Raw genomic sequence first — 27,537 nt, 5'->3', positions numbered from 1 at the left:
GGGGTGTGAGGCCAGGGAGAAAGGCAGAGCCCCTTCCCTCTCGGATCTCTGATGGAGGGGCCTGGTATACTTCCAGATGCCAGGACAGGGGTCTAACAGTAGCCCAGAGACCTGACCTTCATGGAGGTAACCAAAACCAAACATGAGACATAAGCCAGAGTCTCTTGGAATTCTGGGAGACTCCTAAGTGTGACAGGGCAGCTGCTCCAAACAAGTCACCTTTATTAAACTGTGTGTGTGTGTATGTGTGTGTGTGTGTGTGTGCGCGCCACATGTGTGTGCATGCAGGCACACCTATTTCAGGCCTGGGGCACGACCCCATAGAGCTGGTGGGGAAGTAACTTCTGCTTCTCGTTGCAACTGTAGATCCATCTGGGACGAACGAATGCCAGGGAAGGGTTGTCCATCAAGGCCTGTGGGGGGCAGGGGCCCACATGAGAATGCATAATGGCAGGATGGCGGGGTGTCAAGGCAGGCTCACCTCCTCAGGGCTCACCTCCTCGAAGCTGGGATCCCACTCCTGTGCCGTGATCACAAACTGAACCCGGTCGCTCATATAATCCTCGAGCTCCCTGTTAGGAGTGAGGAAGAAAGGCATTGGGCATGTCAGGTGATCAGTGCCCCTTCTCTCAAAACCCCACTCCCCAACCATTCTCAGAGGCTGTCCTCTCTCCAGCCCCACCTGTGCTCCCTTGAGCTATCCACAGTACCTCCATTTACCAGCCTGGCCAAGCCACAGTGGTGGCAGCTCCACAGAGGTAACCCTGATGATGGCCCTTTCAGATGGAGGTAGAGACCCTCACTTTAGAGAAGACTGGGGGCTGCCCAGGAAAGCGGGCATGGCTGGCATTTGGTCTCTGCAGTCTGTGCCCATCCTATTGGCCAAGCACCTTCTCCCTCCTCCTTCCTTCTCACAACCCCTCCACGGTGTCCCTGAGCCCTTCCCAGACCCATCATCTCCCCAACACACTGACCCGTTGAAAGCTGTGACATATCGAATGAGTTTCCGCCGCTCGTCTCCAGGGAACTCCCCATACAGGAAGAAGTGTTTGCCCTGGAAGAAGTCTGCAGGAGAAATGGTGGAAGGGGCATGTGAGGTCCCCTGAGTTCCAATGGCACCCAAGAATGGCACCCAATTGTCATCCCACAGTGACTGAACACTGGGAGCCAAGACAGGGAGGCGGGCAGAGTGTCTGAGACCAGGTGTTTGCAGGGGCAGGAACCTATGACAAGCAGTGGTTCCCAGCCCAGTGGCCCCTCAGAGCCTTCTTGGAGGTGCATTCGCTGGCTGGCTTGCTCTACTAGTGAAGGACACAATTACCACCACGGCGACGTGTCTGACAGTGGGCTGCAGGCCTGTCAGCACTGCAACCCCAGAGCTGGCCACTTCTTCCTCTGGGCTGGCTCATTCCTCCAGCCAGTACCTGTCTCTTGCTCCGGCCACCAGGGTGGCTTTCTTTTTTCCATTTTCATGTGACTTTCCAGGCCAATGACATGCTGCTGCCTCTTCAGGGGCTTTGGGAAACCACAGTGTTTTCCTCCCTGCTATCACCCATGAGGAGCTGGGGAAACAGGACTTCCAAAGGCCCCAAATCTCACGTCCACTCAGACCCTGACCCCTTTCTTCTCTCTTGTCTTCACCCTAAGAGACTCGGGCTCCCATGCCCGTAAGCCCACAAACCCCTGCAGTTTTCCCATTTTCCTTTCTTATTTTCTCTTAGACACACACACACACACACACACAGAGCATCCATGTCCCAGGTGATGAATATATTAAAGTGAACACGTGTGCCCACCACTGGGGTCCCAATGGCAGCACTGCCCCCATCATCTGGAGTGCCCACGTCTCCCCCTAGACAGAACTGGATGGGAGGATTGTGGTGTGTGGGAAGAACTGGCGGGATGTTGGGGCTGCTCACAACTGGAGGGGACCCTAGGGGCACCACACCTGACACTGGGCTGCAAGGGGGCTGGTGGGAGCAAGAAGCCAGGAAGGGGAAAAAAAAGGAAGTCACAGAGAGGATGCTGAAACAGGAGGGACATTTCGAGGACAACATGGAAGCAGTCAAGGCAGCAAGTCCAGAGCTGCGGGGACAAGCCACAGCTGGGAACTAAGGAGCCAAGTCCCAGCTGGGCAGGCGGGAGGAGGTCGGGGTTTCCCACCTGGGAGTTCCGGGATCGGCAGCTCAGGAGACTCCGGGTGCTCCTCGTTGTCAGTGTTCTCGTCTGTGGAACCCGCATATGGGTCTTCGCCATTTTCCTCCTGCCCAGGGGCCGGCTTCTGCTCCCTCTGCTCAGCCACCCTGGTGGAGCCAGGAGTGGTACAAGCTGAGCACCCAGAGCAGATCGCCTACACTCAAAGCCAGGTCACCCTAACCCTAGTCCCCAGCCTACCTCCTCAGCTCATCCTCAGTGTCCCCAGAATCTTCCGCTCCATTGTCTTGTCCTGAGAGTAGAAGCTTAGCCCATGAGAGGTGCTTTGTCTTCTGGGAAGCTCGGTAACACCCTCTTCTCAGAATGGCACCCAAGCACAGACCCAGGCATGCCGAACTCAACCTCAACTCCCTCCAGATCCAGTTATCTGGGCCCCAAGGCCCCCTCCTTCCACTTGAATGGAATCCAGAGATTCCAGGCCCCCAGCCTCCCTCCCTCAGACCCTGGAGTCTGAGCCCAGCCCCCTCCTCCCTCGGACTCTAACCTGACTGGTCCTCCTCAATGTCGGTATCTTCCTGGGGTCCTGGCGAGGCTGTTTTGGTCTCCTCAGGGGTTGGGGGCCTTTGGGGTGAATTGGGTCCAGCTCCCTGGGGGGTCTTGGCTTTGGCCTGGGGGCGCTGAGGGAGGGAGGATTGTGGGTGAAGAACGGGAGCAGAGATGTGGGGGGGGGTCTGTCCGCAGGGGGCTGGGGCACCACATCGTGTCCCCTCCCAGTATGCTCTCCCCCACCCGGGCAGGGGCACCAGACCTTTGGAGGAAGTTTGGGGGCCTCATCCTCACTGCTGCCACTGTGAGAGCCCCCCTCATCCTCGCTGCTGGAGCCAGGCCCTGCCATGAGGTACCTGAGGGAGGAAGGGGCATAAGACAGGAGAACACCAAGCCCTCCATGAGGAGGGAGATCAAACACTCAGGGTGGGGATCCTGTCCCCTCCCAGCTGGAGAAGGACCCCGGGCCCATCAGTCCAGCACACTCTCCTCACCTCCTCCTTGGGGGAAGAAATGTCTCATTTCAGAGAGGAGAGAAAAATGTGAAAAAGGCTTCCCCTATGAGAGTCAAAATAAATGTCTCACTAGGAAAATGCCACAATTAAGGGAAAATTCTCAAAAGCAAATACCGTTGGCCCTTTGTAGATCCAAATAACTGTGAATGGAAAATATCTAGGTGGGGCGGAGAGGAAGCTCTATCTGTAGTGAACATAAATGTATATCTACTCTGTGTGTGTGTGTGTGTGTGTGTGTGTGTGTGTGCATTTTACCAGGGATTGAAACCAGGGATGCTCTACCACTAAGCCACATGCCCAACCCTTAAAAAAAAAATTTATTTTTTATTTTGAGACAGGGTCTAGCTCAGCTGCTGAGGCTGACCTTGAACTTTGATCTTCTTGCCTCTGCCTCCAGAGTTGCTGGGATTGGAGGCATGGTCATAGTGCCCGGTTGAACATGTACATATTTCTGTCATTATTCCCTAAACAACACAGTATAGCAAGTATTTACACAGCACTTACATAGGATTAGGTATTATAAGTGATCTAGAGATGATTTAAAATATATAGCAGGATATGTGTAGTATGCAAATACTGCAGTTTCATTTTATTTTATTGCCTAGGCTGGCCTTGAACTTGGGCTCCTCCTCCCTTAGCTCCTGAGTAGCTAAGATTATAGGTGTGTACCACCATGCCTTGCCTACAGTTTTATATATGGGACTTGAGTATGCACAGATCCCCCAGTGTGTGTATGAGTGTCCTGAAACTCAGCCCCCAGCCCTTGATGACACCAAGGGTGCCTGTGTATATTGAAGACCCTGATGCTCTGCAGGGTTCTGCATGCAGTGGCTGCCTCAGGAAAGGAACCTCCCAGCTGTAATAACAGCAGTCACAGCTAAGGCTTATGTGGGACTTCATGTGCACCAGGAACTCTTCCAAGTGCTTGGCAAATACTGACTCACTGAATCCTGATGTAGGGGCTATTTTTAGCACCATTTTACAAATGAAGAAACTAAGGCACAGAGAGATATTTAATTTGCTCCCAAATCACAGGGCAGAGCGTGCAAGCAGAAGTGAATACTGGCTTCATTAAGACCCTTCTTGTATGACTTGGCTGTCTCAAGGCTAGAGAAACAGCATCCAGGTTTATTTTTTGCAGTGCTAGGGAATAAAACCCAGAGTGCGTGCATGCTAAGCATGTGCTCTACCACTGAGCTGCACCTCTACCCCAAAAATGTTTTTTAAAAACCTCAGTTTGTGGGCTGGGCTGTGGCTCAGTGGTAGAGCACTCGCCTAGCATGCGCGAGGCCCCAGGTTCGATCCTCAGCACCACATAAAAATAAGTAAATAAAATAAAGATATTGTGTCCATGCCCTGGACTCTTCTATCCTTGAGTTTTTAAAATACAACATGTTTTCTGAATTTTTTTGGTTAAAACCCGGTCCTAAATCTGACAGTGTTTATCTTGTTCCATTTTCCTCCATGTCCTCCTTGGAGTCTCCCAGACAGTGATCCCAATCTTGTTTCTTCTGCCCCAAATGTATCCTAAATCCACCTGCTTCCACCTTCTTTCCATCTCTAAGGCCCCAGTCTCTTTGGGTCCCCATCTGCAGTTTCCCCCGGACACCACATCCCTTACAGAGCCTGCCCCTGTCCCCCTCAAACCTTCTGTGGCTCCCCTCTGTTCACAGAGGAGACGCTTGAGACGAGATGGGTTTTAGAATTTTGAGTTCTGGTTTTCAGAGAGGCAATTGGCAGGTATACAGACTGTCACACAACATCCTCAGTTATGGAGCATACTAGAGGGGGGCACCCTCTAGTCAAAGCCATTGACATCTGCAGTAAACATGACAGACATCAGGATATACACTCACATGGCTCAGGATGCTTGTGCAGCCAAGGGAGTTTGTGCCAAAGGCAGAAAAGAACTCAAGGCTTCCAGACACATTTAGAGTCCAGAACAAGGTACAAAAGGTCTGTGGAGCTGGACAGAGCCCAGCATCTCAGCCAAGCTGAACTAACCCCACCCGCCTTTCCAGTTTCATTCCCCGACCCCAGACAGTATCCCTTAAAAACAGAAGCATAGCATGGAGTACAGACCTACTTCCGAACACACTCAGGCCTGCAGCATAACTCAAGTCTCCCCTTCTACCCACAGGCCTCAGATATGATCCTACTCTTCTCCAGCTCCAAAGTCTTCCCAGGCTCCCACTTCCCGCAGCCTCGTTTCTCTGCCATTTGCACCTTCTGCTGCAAGCTCAGCGGATGCTCCAGGTAGCCCCACCCTTGACCCCGCTGCTCAGCAAGTCCTCTGCCTCTGCTCAGAGAGGCAGACCTTTTCTTGTCCTCTTCCTGGCTTGCTGTGGGTTTCCCAGGGCCTTCCCCCATACTAGGTTTTAACAAGTCTGAACCTCATTGAAGTGAGATGTCTTCAGAGCAAGGCTCAAAGTTAGGTCGCAGCACTGCATGGCCCAGTGTGGCACCAACCAAGCAGAGGCTTCAGGACCTGCTGTGAATGACAAATGACCAAGCCCCAGTGCTGTCCTCCCACCCAATGCCTCTATACGCGCAGTTCCTGCAGCTTGCAATGTCCTTTTCCTTCTCCACTAGGCAGACTCCCCAGAGCCCCCTGGGACCCTCCCAGAAGAGTCCCTTCCAGCTGTCCCTCCTCTCTGAAGCTAGCTGACTCTGGGCTGGAAGCACCTGGGCTCTTGGTCAGCATGGGGACAAGGGACAGGCTTGGTATGTGTGGGCTGCATGTGTGCAGTGAGGCCTCACCTTCGGGAGGGCAGCCGCCGACGCATGCGGTGACAATCCAGCACCCATTCTTTACACACAATGCGGCCTCCGAGGCCCAAGACCTGGCTGTACTTGGGGGTGTTGGCAAAGGCACAGCTGGTGGGGGCAGAATTGAGGGGTTTGGTTAGGCGTGATCTGAGGGGCAAAGGGGAAAAACAGAGGAGTGACAGAGAGGGGGAGAGGAAGTAAAGAGAGCGAGTGACACTGGAGACGGAAGGGATGGGAGATAAGACAGATGTAGAAATAAGAGGAGAAAAAGAGGCAGAGGCAGGTGAGCCAGGGAGACAGACAAGCAGCGGGTGGCGGGGAGGTAGAAAGAGACAGCAATGGAGGACAGGGCAGGGCAGGAAGGCGACCTACATGAGGTGAGTACTGTCCGGGGTCCAGTCTGGACGATACTTGGCACCCAGCTCCAGAGCCTTGTCCCGGAGCTCTGAGCGGAAGGGGTTCTGGAAGCCACTCAGAACCACCACCACACCCTGAAGGATCTTCCCCAGCTCCTGCGGGCCAGCTCGGGCTCCCCTGGCCTTGGTGCCTTCTCCCCGGGGCTTCCCTGGCACTGCCCCCTGTGCTGCGGCAGGAACGGGGGCCGTAGATGGGGTGCGGGTAGGAGCTGGTACTGGGAAGCAAAAGGGTAAAGAGTCAGTTAATACCACTGGGACTAAACGTCCAGCCCCTCCCCCAGGCCCAGGAGTTCACGCCTCAGTCCTCCCTGTCAGACCCTGGAGTCCAGGCCGTGTGGAAATCTGGGATCTTAGCTCACATTTGGGTCTCTTGAGGGCAGGTGGTGAGGGCTGGGCTGATGGTTTGTTGGGGATCTTCCTTTCTTCTAGATTCAAATCTAACTTCCTCTTCCCTTTGGGAGACTCCTGAGGCTGTGGGGGTAAGAATGGGCTGAGGCTTCGGGCTTCTTTCCTTCTCCATCCCACCAAAGTCTCGTGATCTCACCTTAGAGGTGCTGCTGACAGGCCTGGAAACTGGGGAGGCTGAGGAGGCTGCACTAGAGGCTTGGAGGGTAGCTGCTGCGTAGCTGGGCCCTGCTGGGTCACTGGTTGTGGCTACAGAGGGAGAAAGCAGAAGCAGGATGAAAAGACTGGCCTGAGACCCTTTCGCTCCTATCCATGGGACATACAGTGTCAGTCCTAAAACCCAGCAGTAATCTAGGGGTCTGGGCCCAAGCTCTCCTCCCTTAGCCCTAGGGGTCCAGGCCCCGAGCTGTCTTCTCTCAGACCCAGGGGTCCAGCCACCTCCTCTCAGACCTATGAGTCCAGATCCCAACCCTCATTAACTTAGCACCCAGGTTCCCACACTCACCCGGGGATGTCTTATTAATCCGGCTGAAGAAGAGAGCCCCTGGCCTCAGGGAACTGGCACTGTCATCCTCCTCCTTCACACGGAACTGGCCAAGCTTGGTCACGGTCACCTTCTAAGGTCCCACAAGTCAGTGCAGTGGAAGGATGGCTGGCAGGTAGGGGTGGAGAGGAAAGGGGTGGCAGGTGGAGCTTACCTGGGATGGGGCCTCTGCCTGGTCTTTATCTGGGGGGCTATGAAGCCGAATAAAACTCAGGCCATAGGGGGAGTCCTGGGAAAGCAGGAGTGAAAGTCAGGGTGTATGGGCCAAGGACAGAACCTGGCCCAAAGACCTTTTCACTTAGAAAAGTCCCTTTCTGGCTCTTTCTCTCTCTCTCTTTTTTATATGTATATATATTTTAGTTGTAGGTGGACACAATACCTTTATTTTATTTTTATGTGGCGCTAAGGATCAAACCTAGTGCCTCACGTGTGCTAGGCAAGTGCTCTCCCACTGAGCCACACCCCCGGCCCTGCTCTTTCTCTCTTAAGGACACAAATGTCTAAGGAGGTGCCCTGTGGATGAGGATGATGATACAGAACTGTGCTGGGCCCTGACTCAGGGTCAGTTCAGCTGTGTGCCCTTGACATGCATTAGCTCCTTTCGCCCTCACAGCAACTGGCGAAGACTGCTGGGCAGCCAAGCAAATTTACTTCCACGTGCTCAAATTCCTACTAGGAATGGGAGGAATGCTGTGTACTACTTCCTGAACTCAGAAATACTCCCAGTTCTCTCCTGCTCTGCCAGCTGGCTGCAGAGCCACAAAGTAGGAGGAGTCGGATCCCCAAATGACCTCACAGAGAGGAGGCAGCTGACCAGCTAAATACCTCCCAGGACAGCTGAATGGCAAGAAGTACATCTTTATTGTGCTGGGCTATTACATATTTGGGTCTCACTGTCACCACAGCTGAGACTCCCATATAAATATTAGGAAATAGAGGCCCAGAAATGATAAGTCACCTGCCCAGGTTCACATAGCTAAAAAGTGACATAGGCATGTTTTGAACCCAATGGTCAGACTACAGTCCCATGAGGTTAACTCTAGTCCCTGCTGATGAGTCAGTTGCCCCTCCTCCAATTCCTTTCGGATGTGCCACAGTTCACCTTTGCTAGACTCCAAGAACTAAGCTTCTCAGCACGGGAGGATCCCAAACCCATTTCCAGGAATGTAGGGATCCAGCTTTGCCAACAACCCAATGGGGATAGAGTTGTCCATTCCTCTCAGCTCTCTGGGACTCAGGATCGGCTCCTCAGTTCCCTCCTCACCCAGAACCAAGGGCTCTGTGCCTTCAGTGAGGTACCTTGCTGTAGGGCTGGCTGCACACAATCTTGACCCGGTCCCAGCGCTTCTCAGCGGCAGCCCGGACCAACTTGTCAGGCCCAAAAATGCGAACACGGTTGGGGTTTGCGCCACTGCGGCTCTCAGAAGGGGACATGAAGGATGAGGTTACCAGAAGGACCTGAGAGAAGAAGGCATGGTGAATGAGAACCAGGGCTGGTTGCTTTAGATGACACCTCCTAGGGGCTAGGGAAGAGGACAAGGGACCAAGGGTATGCGGTAAGGGACAATTGGACTCTAGCTTGAGCCTGGACAGTTCCAGACCCAGTAAGTATTGACTTGACACAGGTTTCCAAGGTACTTTTAAAATACCTATCTATCTTTATATTTATTTTTTAGTTGTAGTTGGACACAATATCTTTATTTATTTATTTATTTACTTACTTATTTACTTATTTTTTATGTGGTGCTGAGGATCGCATGTGCTAGGCAAGCGTTCTACCACTGAGCCACAATCCCAGCCCCCACTATCTTTATATATATTTTAAAAATTTATTTGTGGTGATCAAATATGGAGCCTTATGTACACTAGGGCAAGCACTCTACCACTGACCTACACCGCACCACCGACTTCTACCCCCAACCCATAATATAGATATATATGCATGTTTTTAAATTGACACATATCAATCGCACAGATTTATGGAGTACAGTGTGACATTCAATACATGTAAACAGTGTGCAATGACCAGATCAGGGTAACTGGCACATTTCTTTGCATTGGGAACATTCAAAATTCTTTCTACTAGCTATTTTGAAATGTACAATTAATTCTTGCCAACTGTGATTATGCTGTGCTATGGAGAAGTCATTCTTCCTATCCAACTGTAACCCTGCACCCATCAGCCATTCTCTCTCCAACCCTCTTCTCACACGCCCTTCCCAGGCTCTAGGAACCGCTCTTCTATTCTCTATTTCCTATTTGAGATCAACTGTTAAGCTTCCCTCCTTAAGTGAGAATATGTGGTGTTTGTCTTTCAGTACTTGGCTTATTAACTTAACATGATTTCTTGCAGTACCATCCATGTTGCTGCAAATGACAGAAATTCATTCATTCTTTCTTTCTTTTTTTTGGTACTGGGGCTTGAACTCAGGGCACTCAGCCACTGAGCCACATCCCCAGCCCTATTTTGTATTTTATTTAGAGACAGGGTCCCACTGAGTTACTTAGTGCCTCACTTTTGCTGAGTCTGGCTTTGAATCACAATCCTCCTGCCTCAGCCTCCTGAGCCACATACACCACCATGCCCAGCTAGAATTTCATTCTTTTTATGGTGGAATAATATTCCATTGTGTATATAGCAATGTTTCCTGTTATCTCTTCGTCCACTGCTGGATACTGCAATTGATTCCATATCTTGGCTATTGTGAATCATGCTGCAATAAACATGGGGATATGTTTATATTATGCAGAAATATCTTAACATACTGATTTTTATTTCTTGTGGGTATTCAACCAGAAGTGGGATTGCTGGATCATATGGTAGTCCAAAGGACTCTTTCTAACCTCTGGATCTGAATGATCCTTCTCTGAACTCTTCCATGGAGTTTTAACATCAGACAATATGGCAGACTACATGTCCTAAGGAACTCTCCCAGCAGAGAGTATTCATAGTGACCGGCACAATATTCAAATGCCTTTGGAAATGCATGGCTGAGTCAGTGGAAAGGCTAAGAGAATTATAGGAGGCCAGAAATGATAAAGCAAATCCAAAAACGCAGGGGAACAGCATCAATTATTAAGTGATTGCTTCTCCACTCACACCCACCTCACCCTTGGCACTATGATGTGGGCTGCCCTTGGAGAAGGACATTTCTGTTGCCCACTTCACCTTACCTATTGGTTCTGCCAATAGGGGGAGCTAGAGAGAAGGGGAAGAGAAACAGCCTCACTGGGCTGCAAGGTATGAGGAGAGGGCTCTGCTCCTTCTTGTCCATTTGCAGATCCTAGGAGCACACTCCAGGACACAGCTATGAGGATCTTTCCTACAGCCCCAGATTAATCCAGTTTACAGCTTCCTGACATCTGTGGAGCCAGCCTCATCCTGCCTCTCTCAGGGACACCAGCAGCAGTGAATGGGAGAACAACTCCTCCTTGGGGTCTGAGTTTAGGCCTCCCCACATTTAGCAACCCCACCTTTGGTTTCTAACCATGTACATTTCATTAACTCCAGCTTCTCCGGTTCCTGCAATCCTAGCAGCTGCTCTTTGCTGTTGCTTCTTCATTAGACCTCAGGCTGGAAGGAAACCTAGCTACTAATTCTATACATTACATTCCCTTTGCTAAAGCAACTGGTGTGGTCTCCTGGTGGGGGCATGCCTGCAATGGCAGCACTGATTTTTCTGGTCTATCCTGATGCTAATGCCAGCTGGCACAGAACTTGATTTTAAAGGGCCCTGGTCTCTGCTTCCTGGTGACCAAGTCCTGAGCTGCTTTCCTCCACCATTCCCTTCTGCCATGATGTTCTGCTTCACCTTGGGCCCAGAGCAATGCTGTTACCCGTCTATGAACTGCAGCTTCTAAAACCATGAGCAGCAAATAACCCTTTTCTCCTTGATATTCTTGTCAGGTCTTTTGGTTACAGCAGTAAAAAAGCTTGAATGTGTAATCCTTGGTTTTCTAAATGAACCTGTGCCTGTACTGAAAATCAAAGATATAAATAAAGGGCCCTGTGAGGTTTGTTAGAAAACACGAGACAGAGCCTGGCCTCCAAGCAAAGAAGATGGCATCTCAGAGATCATTGCTACATCACAGAGAGCTGGGATCCTCAAAGGGTAACATTCTCAGTAGGTAAATTAGGGGAAATTGTGCCTATGGAAACAGTCTAGGAGAACTATCTTGGCCTTCACTGAGAAAAGGAGAAAAATTCTCTCTGGAGAACTCCCAGTCACAAATCTTACTCTCAAACATTTGCAGTTAAAAATTATACTGCCAGGCTGGGGCTGTAGCCCAGTGGTAAAGCGTTTGCTTTGCATGTGTGGGGCACTGGGTTCAATCCTCAGCACCAGATGAATATAAATAAATTACCGCCTGACCCAGGGGCACTCGTCTTTGGAGGACTGAATTTCAAAGCATGCCCTGAGAGGATTCCCACAGATATATGCCCAAAGAACAGAAGTCGATGATTAAACACACACACACACACACACACACACACACACACACACACATGCATGCACCTCTGGGATGCAGCTGCCCTTGACTTAGGGTCAGCAGAAACCAAACTTATTCAAATTATAAAACATACAACATAAAAATAACTCTAAATCATTTAAAGACATAATGGAGTTACTGATAGTATGACAAAGGAACAAAAGACAATCAGACCTGACCAAGACGATTTAAAAGAGATGAAGGTGTGCACCCAACATAACGGAAGAAATCATGATTGATTCAAACAACCCCATCCCTCTGCCAGTGGTTGGACTGTGATCCAGTTCTATCCAGTCAGAGAGAAGAGGAAGGCTGCTTGGGGCTCCTAGAAAAGATTTTCCTTGTTCAATAAAGAGAAACAGAGGGAGGAAGAGGGCTACTGCATTTCTGCCATCCGCCTCCCCTCCCACTTCTTGCTTTGGATGTTACCAAGTGATAGATGGAGCAGCAACTATCATCTTGTGACCATGAGGCCAAATCCAAAAGAATCAAAGAGATGCCAATGAAACACTCTAACTTCGTTACACTGCCAGATCAACTCTGGGCCTGCCTAATGCTAGACCCCCAAGGAAAAGGGGTCCTTCCTTTTTCCTTCCTTAGGAAAGAACAAATTATATTTCCGGATCCAATAAGAAACTTTTGATTAGGTGTATTCTGTTACTTAGGCTCTTTTCTAAATGATATATGTGAAATTTATAAAATTAGAAAATAAAGGTCTTTTGCTGAGAAAAATGCAGAATATAACTACATGTCTCTTTGTGGCCAGCTCTGTTTGTGAAAAGAAAACAACAAAGACAAAGAAAATCATACAGAAGAGAAGCTATCACCCTGGCCTTGACTATATTTGCTTATAAAAGGCCTATTCTCAGCTGGGTGTGGTGGTCCATGCTTATAATCTCCGCAATTCTAGCAGCTGACATGGAAGGATTGCAAGTTCGAGGCCAGCATCAGCAATTCACTGAGGACCTAAGCAACTGAGCAAGACTTTGTCTGTCTCTGTCTCTGTCTCTGTCTCTGTCTCTCTCTCTCTCTCACACACACACACACACACACACACACACAAAAAAAAAAAAAAAAAAAAAAAAAAAAAGGGCTGGGAATGTAGTTCAGTGGATGCTCCTGGGTTCAATCCCTAGTACCAAAAACTTAATTTTTTTTTTTCAAAAGGCCTGATTCTGAGGACAGGGAAGCTGAATTTCTCACCTGATGAAATAAAAGGATAATGTAGACTGTGGCAGCAACTACTGTCCACACTAAGAAGCAGATTTCCTCTGCATATCTCCTCCTATTTGAAGTAAAGAGACCCACTCTGGTTGTCAGACTTGCACCATCCAATGCTGCCTTTAAGCTTCCAAAATTAAACCTTTAACCTCTAGTCCATACTAACCCCAGAACTCCTTTGTACAGTTTAGATGGGGAAGAAAGAACATGTTGGCTTTGTAGAAAATGGCATTGGTTATTGCTATAATGTGCCTCATGTTTGATTTGTAGGTGATGTTAACCTTGACCACACCTGCTCCACCCTTTTACCTTTTTTTCTTGTTTCTTCTAGCTGTATCTAATTTCTCAGTGGAAACCAAGCACTGAGACCCAGAGACCTCAATTCAGTTGTGGCTAGAAGTTGTAACAGAACAGAACCAGAGCAGAAATTTAACTAAAAACCTTGAAAGGCCAGGCTTGGTGGCGCATTCCTGTAATTCCAGTGGCTCAGGAGGCTGAAGAAGGAGGATTGAGAGTTCAAAGCCAGCCCCAGCAAAAGTGAGGCACTAAGCAACTCAGTGAGACCCTGTCTCTAAATAAAATACAACATAAGACTGGGGATGTGGCTCAGTGGTTGAACATCCCTGAGTTTAATCCTAGGTATCTAAAAAACAAACAAAAAACCTTGAAAGGCCAGGCGCCACCAACGTACACCTGTAATACCAGTAAAATGTTTGGTAAAATATTCCAGTGGCTAGGGAGGCTGAGGCAGGAGGATCACTGCCTGCCTAAGCAATTTCTCGAGGCCCTAAGCAACTCAGCAAGACCCTGTCTCTAAATAAAATAAATATATATATATATATATATAAAAGGGGGCAGGGGATGTGGCTCAGTGGTTAAGCACCCCAGAGTTCAATACCCAGTACAAAAACAACAAAAAAAAAAAAAAAAAAAAACAGACCTTGAAAGAATAAAACTGTTAGCATAGGTGTTTTTGGACCCTGGGAAGACAAAACTCTGAGCTAGCCAGTCCTCCTCCTTTCTAGAAAGGCAAGCAAAGCAAAATAAACATTCACACACCAGATATGATAATCTTAGCTTAAAATGCACTTATTCTGGGGCTGGGGTTATAGCCCAGTGGCAAAGCACTTGCTTAGCATGTGTGAGGCACTGGGTTCTATCCTCAGCACCACATACAAAAAATAAGCAAATAAAACAAAGGCATGTTGTCCATCTACAACTACAAATACAATTTTTAATGCACTTATTCTGTTTTTATCATTATAAAGAATAACACTGATCTGCCAAGAGGAGAACCTTTTCACAGTAGTTCCAAAGACTGCTGACTTATCTCACCTTGAGAATAAAAATGTTTATTATAAGAAACTTCATTTGGTAAAATGTTCCTTGTAGCCAGGAATCATAATCCCAACAACTGAGGCAGGAGTATGAAAGTTCAAGGTCAGCCTCAGCAACTTAGGAAGACCCTGTCTCAAAATAAAAAATAAAAAGGGCTAGGGATGTAGCTCATGGATAGAACTATGTCAATTCCCAGTATTGAGAAAGAAAAAAAAATTCCTGTACAACAGAAAACGTTGATAAAAGTGAACATGCTTTTGTGATATAACAAAAAGCTCTCAACTGGAACAGAAAAAACTTCCTCAGACTGACATCTTAAAAAAAAAAAAAAAATATATATATATATATATATATATATATATATATATATATATATACATATACATATATATATATATTATATATAAAATCAACCAACCAAACCAGCCTCAGCAACTTAGTAAGGCCCTGAGTAATCAGTGAGCCCCTGTCTCCAAATAAAACATAAAAGAGGCTGTGGATGTGGCTCAGTGGTTAAGAGCCCTTGGGTTCAATTCCCGGTACCAAACAAACAAACCTACAGTCATACTTAATGGTGAAAGACTCAATGCTTCCCCCTTAATATCAGGAACAAGGCAAGGGTGTTCACTTCATCACTTCCATTTAACATTGCACTAGAGATACTAGTTAGTCATCATGGCAGGATGAGAAAAAGAAAGAGTGGAGAGGAAGCCGGCATGAGATCCACACCTATAATCTAAGCTACTCAGGAGGCTGAGGCAGGAGGATTGCAAGTTCAAAGCTATCCTGGGCAACTTAGTGAGATCTTGACTCAAAATAAAAAGGGCTGGGGATATAGCTCAGTGGTACAGCACCCCTGGGTTCAATTCCCAGTACTACAAAAGAAGGAAGGAAGGAAGGAAAAAGAAAAGAAAAAGTCTTTGTTTTTAGGAAAAACTCACTGAAATATGCAGGAATTAAGGAGCATCATACAATTTATGATACTCACTTCAGGAAAAAATATGCACATGTTAACTTTGGGGACTCTAGTGCTGGGGATATAGGTCAGTTGGTAGAGTGCTTGCCCCGAGTACACAAGGCCCTGGATTCAATCCCCAGCACCACAAAAAACAAATAAAAACAACTTTGGGGACTCTAAGTGAAGAGTATATGGAAATTCTTTGCACTACTTTTGCAACTTTTCTGTAGGTCTGAAATCAATTAACAAAGTAATTGACAAGCTTTTTATACTTTATATGGAAATAAATGCAAAGATCTTAAATAGCCCAAAAGAATCTTGAAGAAGGCTAGCATTAGAAGTCCAACACAACTTGATTTCAGCATTTCCTTTTTTCTATTAAGACTGTGGTATAATCCCAGCAGCTCAGGAGCTGAGGCAGGAGGATTGAGAGTTCAAAGCCAGCCTCAGCAAGTTGAAGATCTTATGATGAGGGAGATTGCCCAGGATTATCCAATGGGCCCAATGTCATCATGAAGGTTTCTCTTCTCTTTTCTTCTCAGAGATGAAGTCTTGCTATGTTGTCTAGGCTGGTCTTGAACCCCTGGGCTCAAGGGATCCTCCCACCTCAGTCTCCCAGAAGCTGAAAATACATGTATCAGCATGCCCAGCTCATCACAAGGGTCTTTTTATAAGAAAGAGGCAAGAAAGCCGGAGTCAGGGCAGAAATGATGATGGAAGCAGATGTTACAGTAATAGGAGTGTTAGTTTAGATGGAAGAGGCCAGCAGGTGGCCCCTAGAAGCTGGAAGAGACAAGAAGATGAATTCTCCCCTGGAGACTCACAAAAGAACGCGGTCCTGCCAATACTTGATTTTCCCCCAGTGAGACGGATTCTAGCCTTCTGATGTCCACAATTGTAAGATAATAAATTTGTGTTATTTGAAGCCATTGAGTTTGCAGTGATTGTTACAGTAGTGCCAGGAAACTCACACAGAGACCATTATTACTTTGGACATACAATTATTTCCTGTAGGACACAAAAGACACTAAGCATTTAAAATAATAAAAATAACCCTTGAGAGGCTGGACTTCCTCAGCTTCTGCTCAGCAAAAGGCACTGAAAACGAACGTAGTTCAGTGGCAGAGTGCCTGCCTAGCAGGTGCATGGTTCTGGATTCCCTAGAGCCATTGCCCCCACACACGTGCATTGTTAAGATATTGAAAAGGCAAATCACAGATAAAAAGACAAAATAAAGAACAAGCCAAATGTACACTTCACAAGAAAATACATGAAATGTATATATAGTTTTAACTTTTCAGGAAAGTGTAAATCAAAGCCACTAAGCATCATTTGACTGCTTAAAAATAAAAATAAAAATATTGCCAATACCAATAACAATAGGCAAAGATGGGGGGCACTAGAACTTTCAAACACTGCTAAAGGGAACAGAAAATGGTGCAAACACTTTGGAAACCTGTCAATATCTAATAAGGTTAAAATATATTTACTCTTAAGACTCTACAACTCAACTTGTAGGTATTATCCAAAATAAATGACAACTTATCTCCATATGGAGAATTCTACAGAATGTTCATAGAAGATTTATTCCTAATAGTGAAAAACTGAGGGCTTTGGGGGTGTAGCTCAGTAGTAGAGCATTTGCCTACCACGCAGGAGGCCCTGGGTTCCATCCCCAGTACCACAAAATGAAAACACAATCAAAACTGGAAATAGCCCAGATGCCTACCAACACGAGAGCAGATAAACAAACCATGGAATATTCCTATAATAGAATGCTATTCAGCAACAAAATGGAACAAACCACTGGTATCTGCACAATGTGGAAGAATGCCAAAAAAGAGTATGTAACGTGAAAGAACCAGTCACCAAAAAGACACACTCTGCAAGAGTCCACTGACATGAAATTAGTGGATAGGAAAACCTATCTACAGTGACAGAAAATAACTCAGAGCTTGTCTTAAACTGGAGTCAGAAGAGTGGGCTGCGAAGGGAAACAGGGAACTGTAAGGAATGCTGGAAATGCTTGGGGGATTTTTATACTGTATATACATATTTCAAAACTTTTTCCCTGTACATCCAGGTCTAAGCATTTCATTGTATACAAAATATACCTCAATTAAAAATTTTTTTCCTATAACAAATGTATCTTGTAGAAAACTGGTTTGTTCATTTAGACTTTGTGAACAGTAGGTTTATTTCTACTCACCCCTGATTAACAAGCTGAATAACTAGCACCTTACAAACCCAGTCCTAATAACTCAACCAGTGAAAAAGGGACCATGTAAGCCAGGTGCAGTGGCAGCACCTTAGTTCCAGCTACCTGAGAGGCTGAGAGGGATGGCTTGAGCCCAGGAGTTCAGGGACGGACTGGGCAACACAGCAAGACCACATCTTTAAAACATTAAAAAATAAGATATCTGTAATAGAGCTAAAGGCATTCCTTCTTGTAAACATTTGATGCAAATGAAATGCCTAACAGAAGCATCCCAAATGACACAGAATCTCAAATGCCAGGAAATCTGGGAGAACCTTGGGGACCTGACAAGAGCAGCTTTGCTCTCAAGCAGCAACTAAACTCCAGAACCCAGCGAGAGCCTCTGGTTTTTTTTTTTTTTTTTTTAAAGAGAGAGAGAGGTAGAGAGAGAGAGAGAGAGAGAGAGAATTTTAATATTTATTTTTTAGTTATCGGCAGACACAACATCTTTGTTTGTATGTGGTGCTGAGGATCAAACCCGGGCCGCACGCATGCCAGGCGAGCGCGCTACCACTTGAGCCACATCCCCAGCCCCAAGCCTCTGGTTTTTTATGCAACATGACATAAGCAACTGGGCTCTCCCCTGATGGCCCTTCACCACCCCATGTCTGCTCTTTGTCTTCTCTGCACACCTGGCAACCCTCCAGAAGGCAGCTAAAGGGTATGACTTCACCCTTGCAAGGAATGTCGGAGGCCCTACAGGGACAGGCAGAGGTCAGCATCTCCCAGTCCTGCTTACCTCATAGTCTTGCTCGCCAGCCCCTCCAGCCGAGCTGCCCACCAGGACTTCCACAAAGGCTGAGCCATCATTCCCGATGTCCACGCTGTGTATCTGCTCCTCCTTCTCCAACTGTGGGCAGGGAGAAAGGCCACCATCAATGTCTGCTCTACCTTTGGGCCTGCTGTGGGGCCAGAGACTGAAAAAGAGATAACCCCCATTTGGGCTGCCATGTCCCCTGGAATATCATCTACGTGTCAATGAGGACCAGGGCTGTCAACGGGGAGCAGTGCCACTGTGTTCCTGCGCGTTGGATAGGGCATGGCCACGAACCAGGATATTCACCAAGCAAATGCATCTGTCCTCACCCCAATACAAGTGCTTCCTTGGCTCTTCAGACTCCACATGCCACATTTATAACTTCATTGAACTCATCATAAAGAGTCCACGGAAGCTCCCAGAATAGACGGATGGATGGATCAAGGCTTGTCCAGTTTTGCTCATTACTGATTCCTCGGTTTGAATCCCAGATCTGCCACACACTAGCTGTGTCGCCTTGCTGGCTAACCTCCTGGAGCCTCAGTTTCCTCATCTATAAAACAGGGCTGATCACACTGAAGACCATGCACGTAAATAACATGGTCACAGGGCATGGCACGTAGTAGGTGCTCAACCACTGTCAGGAAGCATTAATAATTGATGCTGGATAGTTATTTGTTAAAAGAAAGGAAGACCTATCTATAATAAGAACTCCCTCGGGATCTGCTATTTCTTCCTGACAGCTGGAGCTGCAGAGAGCCCTGCAGAGGTGGAAGCAGTCAGGAAATGCTGATGCAAACCTCCTGCCTTCCGGCTGGGGGCTCTTTCACTAGGACCCCAGAATACTGAGTTATTTTAGCCTTCAAAGATCCCTAGTCCACCACCCTCTGCTGCCCTGCCCTGTCTCCAGGGACTATCTGCTGCTCCCATCTCCTCTCTCACCGTCCAGTCAGGAAGTCACCAAGACTTCGTTTGCCTGATTCGACAAAAAGGAACATGGCTTTATGGGAGGAAGGAGCCTGAACTTGGGGTGAGGCAGACCTGGGTTCCAAACCTAGCCCTGTCGTTTCCAATCTGAATCCAACTTCTCTGAAAAGCAGTTTCCTCACAGGCAAACGGGAAGGGTCAGCACAACAATCCTTCTCCTGAAGGGAGAGGAGATGCCCAGGCAAAAACTGCAATAAATGCAGCCAGCACCTGAGTGCTCACAAGGTGCCAGATGGGCAAGAACAACACAAGCTGCCACTCGCCTCACTGCGCTCCGCCAGGCAGGTGCTATAATTATCTCCAACTGAGGAGCCACAGACAGGAAGCACTTACGTAAGTCACAGCTGGTGCGGGCAAAGCCCCAGGGAACCCAGGCAGGCTGGCTACTGAGTGCGTGCACTCCTGCACCACAGCACTACCGGGCGGAGGAAGAGGCACCAAGGGCAGGGCCTTCCCAAGGCTCAGCCCTGCTGGCCTCCTGCAAGCCAGGTCACCTCCTCCAGCCATGCGGGCTGCTTCCTGTCCAGGAAACACTGGCTCCTTCCCTCCTCAGGGTCCTTGCACATGTCCCTCGCCGCTTCCCCCAGGCCACTCTTCCCCCACTCCTTCGCATTGCTGGTACCTTCCACCCTTTAGGTCTCTGCTCAAATGTCACCTTTTCAGACTAACGGATTCTCCCTCACCTCCTACCAGGAACCACTTTCTATTCCTAAGCCACTTGATATTCCATACTTCAAATTTTTTCTTGGTTTATATTAGCTAACATTTGTCCCCCTCACTAGACTTCTGGTACTGCTGGGGGTGGAACCCAGGGTCTTGCGCATGGTAGGCAAGTGATCTACCACTGAGCTACTTCCCACACTAGACATTGTTTTAAGATTTTTTTTTTAAAGATGGACACAACATCTTTACTTTATTTATTTATTTATTTTATGTGGTGCTGAGGATCCAATCTAGTGCCTCACATGAGCGAGGCAAGCGCTGAACCACTGAGCTATAACCCCAGCCTGACACTAGACTTTTAACCCCATTAAAGCAAGGACAATGTCTGAGTTGTTCCGAGCTGTGTACCAATGTCAAGAACAGGGTCTGGGGCTGGGGTTGTAGTTCAGTGGTAGAGCACTTTCCTGATATGTGTGAAGCACAGGGTTCGATTCTCAGCACCACATATATATAAAAAAAATCCACTGAAAACTAAAAATATATTTAAAAAAAAAACCAAAAACACAAGGTCTGGTCCTTCCCAGTTCTACTTGCTTACTGCCATGTGATCCTAGAGCAAAAGATTTCATTTCATCCCTCCTGCTTGCTTCCTAACTCGTAAAGTGGGGACAGTAACAACGTCTACCTCAAGGGTGGTATTCTCTTCCTCATAAGTTAAAATGCTTGCACATGGAAGGGGCCCAAACAGTTATCAACCAATGAATGGATCAACATTGTGTAGCATATTTTTCTTATGTATTTTTGTCTTTCCTTTCCACTGTATAGTGTATTAATGGAATAGTATTCAATTAAAAAGAAAGATGAGCTGAGGGTGTGGTGCAGTGGTAGAGCACATGCTTAGCATGCTAATTTGATGAACTTCAAAAACATTACACTAAGTAAATGAAGGCAGACATGAAAGACCACATGTACATTTATATGAAATGCCAAAAAAGCAAATCCATATAGATAGAAAGTAGATCAGTGGTTGCCAAGGGTAACCTGGGGATGGGGTGTAGGAAGTGACTGCTTAATGGTTATGTGATTTCTTTTGGGGATGATGAAAATAATCGGAGTTAGAGCGTGGAGACACTGTCAATATACTAAAAACCACTGGATAATACACTTTAGGTGGTCAGAGTGGTGCATTTTATGTTGTGTGATGTTTTTCTCAAAAAAGGAAGGGAGTTCTCAGAAGGCTCATCTTTCAGGAGAAGGTTCAAGCACAGGGTGACCGTCATCTGCAGCCCAGGTCTGTGAGAATGCTCCTTTCTCAGAGAAAACAAATGATATACAGAAGTTTCTGAGAGACAGATTGTGAAAAAAAATTACATGAAATGTAATGTTAAACATTATTTAAAATAATAGGGGGGACTTTATATAAAGGGACAGTGGGATTGCATGATACAGTTCTTCATTAAAAGAAGAAAAAGAGGGGCTGGGGTCATGGCTCAGCGGTAGAGCACTCGCCTAGCACATGTGAAGCCCTGGGTTTTATTCTTAGCACCACGTTAAAAACAATTTAAAAATAAAGGTATTTTGTCCAACTACAACTAAAAAATAAAATATTTTTTTAAAAAGAAAAAGAAAAGAAAGCAAGGAGAACAGTCTATATACTGTGTGTGTATATGTGTGTGTGTGTGTGTGTGTGTGTGTGTGTTGCCAGGGATTGAACTCAGGGGCACTTGACCACTGAGCCACATCCGCAGCCCTATTTTGTATTTTATTTAGAAACAGAGTCTCACTGAGTTGCTTAGTGCCTCACCACTGCTGAGGTTGGCTTTGAACTCACATCCTCCCAACTCAACTTCCTGAGCTGCTAGAATTACAGGCGTGTGCCACTGCACCCCCCATATACTGTGTATTTTTAATTTCCTTATTAATTTTCCATTGCTGGGGATTAAACCCAGAGCTTCACACTGGGTTTAGGCAAGTACTATACCACTGAGCTACACCCCCAGCCCCAATTTTTTTTTACACTACATATTTTTTTAAAAGGAGTGGAGAAGGTAGCTATATACACTTGTATATGTACAGAACAAGCCAGGCAGGAAACAATGAACTGCTAACAGTGAGGCCCTGGGTAGCAGGAGTGACTGGAGGGAGGAGGAAACATATTGGAGGGACAGGGAGATATTCTTTTTTCAAAAAGTAGAGATAATAAAACTATACTGGTTATGTCCACAGAGTGGAATGTTATATAGAAATGAAAAGGAACTATCTCTAGGTACACCCAACACCACAGATGACTTTCACTATGTAGAGCATAACAGGCCAAACATGTACTGCACGATTCCACTCATGGAAAACTCAAATCAGGCACAACTAATCCATGCTGTTAAATATCAGGACAGCCAGGAGTAGCGGTGCACAATTGTAATCTCAGTGACTCCAGAGGCTGAGACAGGAAGACTGCAAGTTCTAGGATAGCAAAACCTGTAGCAATCTGGTGAGACCCTATCTCAAAATAAAAACTAAAAAGACTGTAGCTCAGTGGTAAAGTGCTTCTGGGTTCAATCTCTAGTACCAATAATAATAATTATAATAATAGGGCTGGGGTTGTATCTCAGTGGTAGAGCGCTCACCTAGCACTTATGAGGCACTGGGTTTGATCCTCAGCATCACATAAAAATAAATAAACAAAATAAATGTTAAAAAATAATTATAATAATAAAAATTAAAAAATAAAATCCACAACATTGGTTACCCTTTATGGGGGATAGTGACAGGAAGGAACATAAAAGGACTTTGAGGGTCAGGCAGATTCTGTACTTGACTTGGCTGTTGAGTATATAGGCTCCAGTTTGAAGATTCATTGAACTCTACACTTACAAGTGCAATTTGTTATGTGTATGTTACACATTTAAAACAAACCAAAACAAAAGGTAAAAATGAATTTAAAACACTATAGTCATGAACTGAGTGATTAGGAAACCATCCCAAACCAAAACCAAGATGTGTGTCACCACGCTGTTCGACACTGCTTCTAAAGAAAGCACCTTCAGCGGTTCACAGGGGTTCCATCTGGATCATGTCCTGGCCATGCCCTCCAGAGCAGGGGGAGCTGCTCCTCCAATGTCTCCAATGGAGTCCCTGTCTCCTCCCCAGGAGTGGCAGGCAAAGAGGTTGAACTCCTTGCCTTGGGAGCAGGTGACCAATTGGTGACAAACCTCCTATAGCTGCTACCAAAAAAAAAAAAAGTGTGTGGGGCTGTCACAAGCTGAAGGGGCTGAACCCTGTAGCAATACCAGATGTTGCATAAGATGTTTGGAGATGTAGTAGAAAACCCTCAGAGAAGACTACTGCCTCGATGTCCAAAAATTTCAGCCTTATCATTCACTTCCAAAGAACCAAAATTAGCACTGAGTAAATTCGGAGCTACCCTGTATTTTGACAACTGTCAGATGCAATCAGATTTCCCCATTAAAGACGTTAACAACTGACGTGGCGCTGGGTGCTGGTCTCCCTGCTGCTCTGCCTGGCCCCTGAGGTTTATTCTCAACATGGAATCAGAAGGATCCTGTGAAGACTTAAGTCAGATCCTGACCCTCCTCTGCTCAGAGCCTTCAGCAGCTCCCATTTCACCCAGAGTAAAACCTTAAGTCCTTACAATGATTTTCCAGGCTGAGTGTTTTGGGGGTAGACCTCACCCCACTAGCTCATCTCCTATTTCGTCACCCTGGCTAACCCCACTCCAGCCATCTGGGCCTCCTTGTGCTCCTCCAATGTATCCAAAGGAGTCTCTGGCTCCTCCACAGATATGTGCACAGCTAACTTTTCTCCAGTGTCACCTTCTTGGGGGAGCCTTCCTTGACCATCGCCCATGTAAATAAAAAATTTTGGGTTACCAGCCCTCCCCTGCTGGGCACCCCCATTCCCCTTAATTGTCAAATCCCTTTCACTGCACTCATCTGATGTCGGTTCTGTTTATTGGTTTATTTTCCATCTTTCTGTACTGGCATAACAGCGCCACAGGACTGATTTTTTTTTTTTTGGGGGGGGGGGGGGCTAGTGCTGATGACTGCTATACAGTCCCAGGGGCTAAAACAGTGCTTTGTCTACAGAAAACACTTAATAAATACTTGTAGAATAAATAAGTAAATGAAAGAACTAATAAATCTGCTTACCCTGAGTGTACGAGCTAGTCTTCACGGTGACACCTTTTTTTTTTTTTTTTTGGTACTGGGGATTGAACCCAGGGGTGCTTCACCACCGAGCCACATCCCAGCCCTTTTCATTTTTTATTTAGAGACAAGGTCTCGCTAAGTTGCTTAGGGTCTTGCTAAATTGCTGAGGCTGGCTTTGAACTCCAGATTTTCCTGCCTCACCCTCCCAAGCTGCTAGGATTACAGGCGTGCGCCACTGCACCCAGCCACAGTGACAACTTCTGTACCTCTATTTCCAGCTTCAGATCTGATCCCTAATACTCAAAATTATATCAAAATTGCACATCCCAGTCAAAATGCATCACCTTCCCAATCTGCTCCCACTCTGGGTTTCCTATTTCAGCGACAGCTGCAATACTCCTCCAGCCTCTTCCAGGCCAATAATTCCTGTGCCTTGGCCCTCTGCCTCCCTCTCGCTCCATGACTTGTCTCTTCTGCCTCCATTTCTCTGTTCCTACTTCAGTTGTGTGAACAGAACTGAATGTCATTTTCCTATGGTCACCTGATCATAAGGAAGCCCAGTAGAGTCATCACCCCATAATAAAACCACAGATCCCTCCCTTTGTACAAACACCTACATGTTGACAGAGCACTTCTGCAGACATTATGTCACCAAATTTTCACAACCACCTGGTTTTGGAAGTCATTATTCCCAATGGACAGATGAGAACAGGTTAAAAGAAATGAAAAAATTTGCCTGAGGTCACAGAGTGAGTAAGCTGGGATTTGAATCCAGGTCCCCAAACTAAAACCATCACCAACCTCGAGCTCCCAGTTTAAAAGACTGGCTCTCAGGCAAGTTACATAACTTCTCTGGCCCTCAGTTTCCTCATCTATAAAATGGGAATAAAAACAGACCCTAGGTCATGGGATTTTTATGAGGATTCAATGAATTAAACCATGACAGGCTGGGCATGGTGGAATACACCTATAATTCCAGCTACTCAGGAGATTGAGGCAAGAGGATCCTAAATTGGAGGCCAGCCTTGGCAACTTAACAAGACCCCTTCTCCAAAAAAAAAAGGGAGGGTACGGATATAGTTAGTGGTAGAGCACCCCTGGGTTTAATCACCAGTACTACAAAAACAAACTAACCACATGGGGTGTGTAGAATGATGACTGGCAGGTTGTAAAACACTGAATAATGCTAGTTTTCATTATTATCTTTATGTTAGAGATTTAGGAGATGCTTAAATACCTAAAATAAGTCAGAAAATATTGTGGGTCTGTGAATTTTTCCTGGGAAGAGAATCCTCAGCTTCTACTCTCAAAAGGCTCTCTGACTTGGTACTAAGCAAAAGAGAGACCAAGAATATGTTCAGTACTCGGCACACACCTATAATCCTAGCTACTTGGGAGGCAAAGGCATGAGGATCACAAGTTTGAGGGCAATCTCAGCAAATTAGTGAGATCCTGTCTCAAAACAAAACCTAAAACAGGCTGGGGATATAGCTCAGTGCTCCCTTGAGTTCAATTCCCAGAACCTCCCCCCAAAAAAGAAAGAAAGAAAGAATATGTTCACAAATAAGCCTTGTTCCTATCAACAGCCCTCCCAAACACTCCTCCATTCAGAACTAAGGAATGTGGTTGGCATCAAGTAAGCCACTGTGTGGAGCTGGGGGGTGTGGTTCAGTGGTACAGAACCTACTTAGCATGCACAACACCCTAAGTTCAATCCCCAGAAAGGGTGAGGGTGGGTAAAAGCCAGTTTATGAAAACCATGTAATATGATAAAGTGGTTAAAAACACTACTACTCAGTTGTGATCTCAAGTCTCAACATTGTCATTTAATAATGGTGAGAATGACCCTAGAAGTCATTTATTAGTGGTGAGAATGAATCATACCAGGGCACCACCTGACAAAGGGCAGATTTTTCAAACCTACTTAGCTCTCTTCTCCCACCAGTGTCTTATCCCTGACGGAACAGCCTACTTGGAATTCTGTAACTATCTCAGGCCAAACCACCCTTTCCAGTCTGCCTCCCTCCAAATTCACAGGTCTGTGGCCGTGAACTCAGTGAAAGCATATACAAAAAGCACTCAGAATGAAACCAGCCCGCATTCCAGAAATGGTAGCTTAGACTGGCCACTTCATTTCCTTTCCTTAGGCTTCAGTTTCACCCTCTTTTAAATGAAGTTGATTTGCTAAATGACCTTCCTGGATACCTTCCAACCTTGAGCCCACTGATTTTAGAAGGCAGGTACATGGCAATGATTCCGTTACAACTGAGGAAACTGAGGTCAAAGCAAGTGGGAACAACCTGCTGAGGGCCACAGAGTGATTCCTAGGGTCATCTCTTGGCCTAGTGCTCGTGTCTCCTTTTCTTCTCTGCTGGGAGAAACAGGGATTGCACTTGCCCATCTCCCAGGGAAGGAAGCTGAGGCCTCAAAGGGAAGGAGACTCAACGCACTGCCAGATGGCTCAGCAGAATCTGGACCTTGGGATTCTATACCCCGAGTCAGTAGGAGGAAAGGGGAGGGCAGGATCACCTGCAGCACCACCGAGATGGTCTTTTCACCAGCCTTGGCTGCCCGCCATTTCCGGTAAGTGTCAGCCTTGAGAAGGTTCTCTGCACAGTGGGTCTGGAGACAGGAGGAAAGGAGAGTTAGGGCGGAGATGAGAGCTCGGCCCTCAGCTTTCAGATCACTCCTCTGAGTCCTCCCAAGCCCTCTAGGCTGCCCCGGACTTAAGTTACCCCGTCTGTCCCCCCACACCCCGCCTAGAGTTTCCACTGGAATTTTCCCTCTGGAAGTTAGCTATGGGTTTCCCTATTCCTCCATTTCTCTCCGGAAGTTCCAAAAGTTCAAATCCACATTTGTCCCAGAATTCACTTACAGTCTCTGGAAACCCCATGCCCCTCCTTCGACTTCCATGAAGTTCCCTTTAGATCCCAAAGTTCTTACGGGGCCCCTTTTACTAATTCCCTTGCATCTTCCAACCTCCCCCACGCCAGTCCCTCACCGAGTCCTGGCTGCTGCAGGACACGACGTGGCGGAGGCGAATCTCTGGCATGTCAATGTCGGGGGCTTCGCCTGGACCGGAGGATGAAGAAGGGTCCTGGCTTGGGGGCGGGGAGGGAGGGCGCCCTGCGCTGGCTTAAGTGCGCAAGCGCGCGAAGCTTGGGCCTTTCAAACCGCGGCGCGCCGACGCTCGCGTCGACACCGCGCAAGCCCAGATGAATCTCTTCGGGAAGAGGCTCTGCGTTCCCTAGCAACAAGCTTTCTCTCTCCGGCCCCGCCTCTCTGATCCAACCACTCTCCAGCTCCGCTTCCTGATGACGTTAACACCTTGCTTTCCGGGCGCCTAGCAA

At 47.0% G+C, this 27,537-nt stretch overlaps 1 protein-coding gene across 3 annotated transcripts; it reads right to left on the bottom strand.

Moving 5' to 3' along the window:
- Positions 1-205: 205 nt before the first annotated feature.
- Positions 206-27,386, bottom strand: Xrcc1 (X-ray repair cross complementing 1). 3 transcript variants are annotated; one of them, XM_076838008.2, is made up of 17 exons: positions 27,189-27,386; positions 26,717-26,809; positions 18,354-18,464; positions 8,649-8,807; positions 7,504-7,578; positions 7,311-7,422; positions 6,945-7,054; positions 6,760-6,871; positions 6,357-6,615; positions 5,976-6,092; positions 2,963-3,056; positions 2,699-2,831; positions 2,395-2,446; positions 2,164-2,303; positions 975-1,065; positions 497-572; positions 206-413 (listed from the first exon to the last, which is right to left on the bottom strand). In XM_076838008.2, the coding sequence occupies exons 1-17, from the start codon at positions 27,237-27,239 to the stop codon at positions 300-302; spliced, it is 1,899 nt and encodes a 632-aa protein (XP_076694123.2). In that variant the 5' UTR covers positions 27,240-27,386; the 3' UTR covers positions 206-299. The 3 variants fall into 3 exon arrangements, with proteins under 3 accessions (XP_076694123.2, XP_076694125.2, XP_076694124.2); XM_076838010.2 differs by having other exon boundaries at positions 6,760-6,865; XM_076838009.2 differs by having other exon boundaries at positions 7,311-7,419.
- Positions 27,387-27,537: the final 151 nt, after the last annotated feature.

The sequence above is a fragment of the Callospermophilus lateralis genome, chromosome 18, assembly GCF_048772815.1.
Source record: "Callospermophilus lateralis isolate mCalLat2 chromosome 18, mCalLat2.hap1, whole genome shotgun sequence".
In the NCBI taxonomy this organism is placed as follows: domain Eukaryota; kingdom Metazoa; phylum Chordata; class Mammalia; order Rodentia; family Sciuridae; genus Callospermophilus; species Callospermophilus lateralis.
The sequence above is the reverse complement of the archived record's forward strand: the minus strand, read 5'-3'. Positions and strand labels throughout refer to the sequence as shown.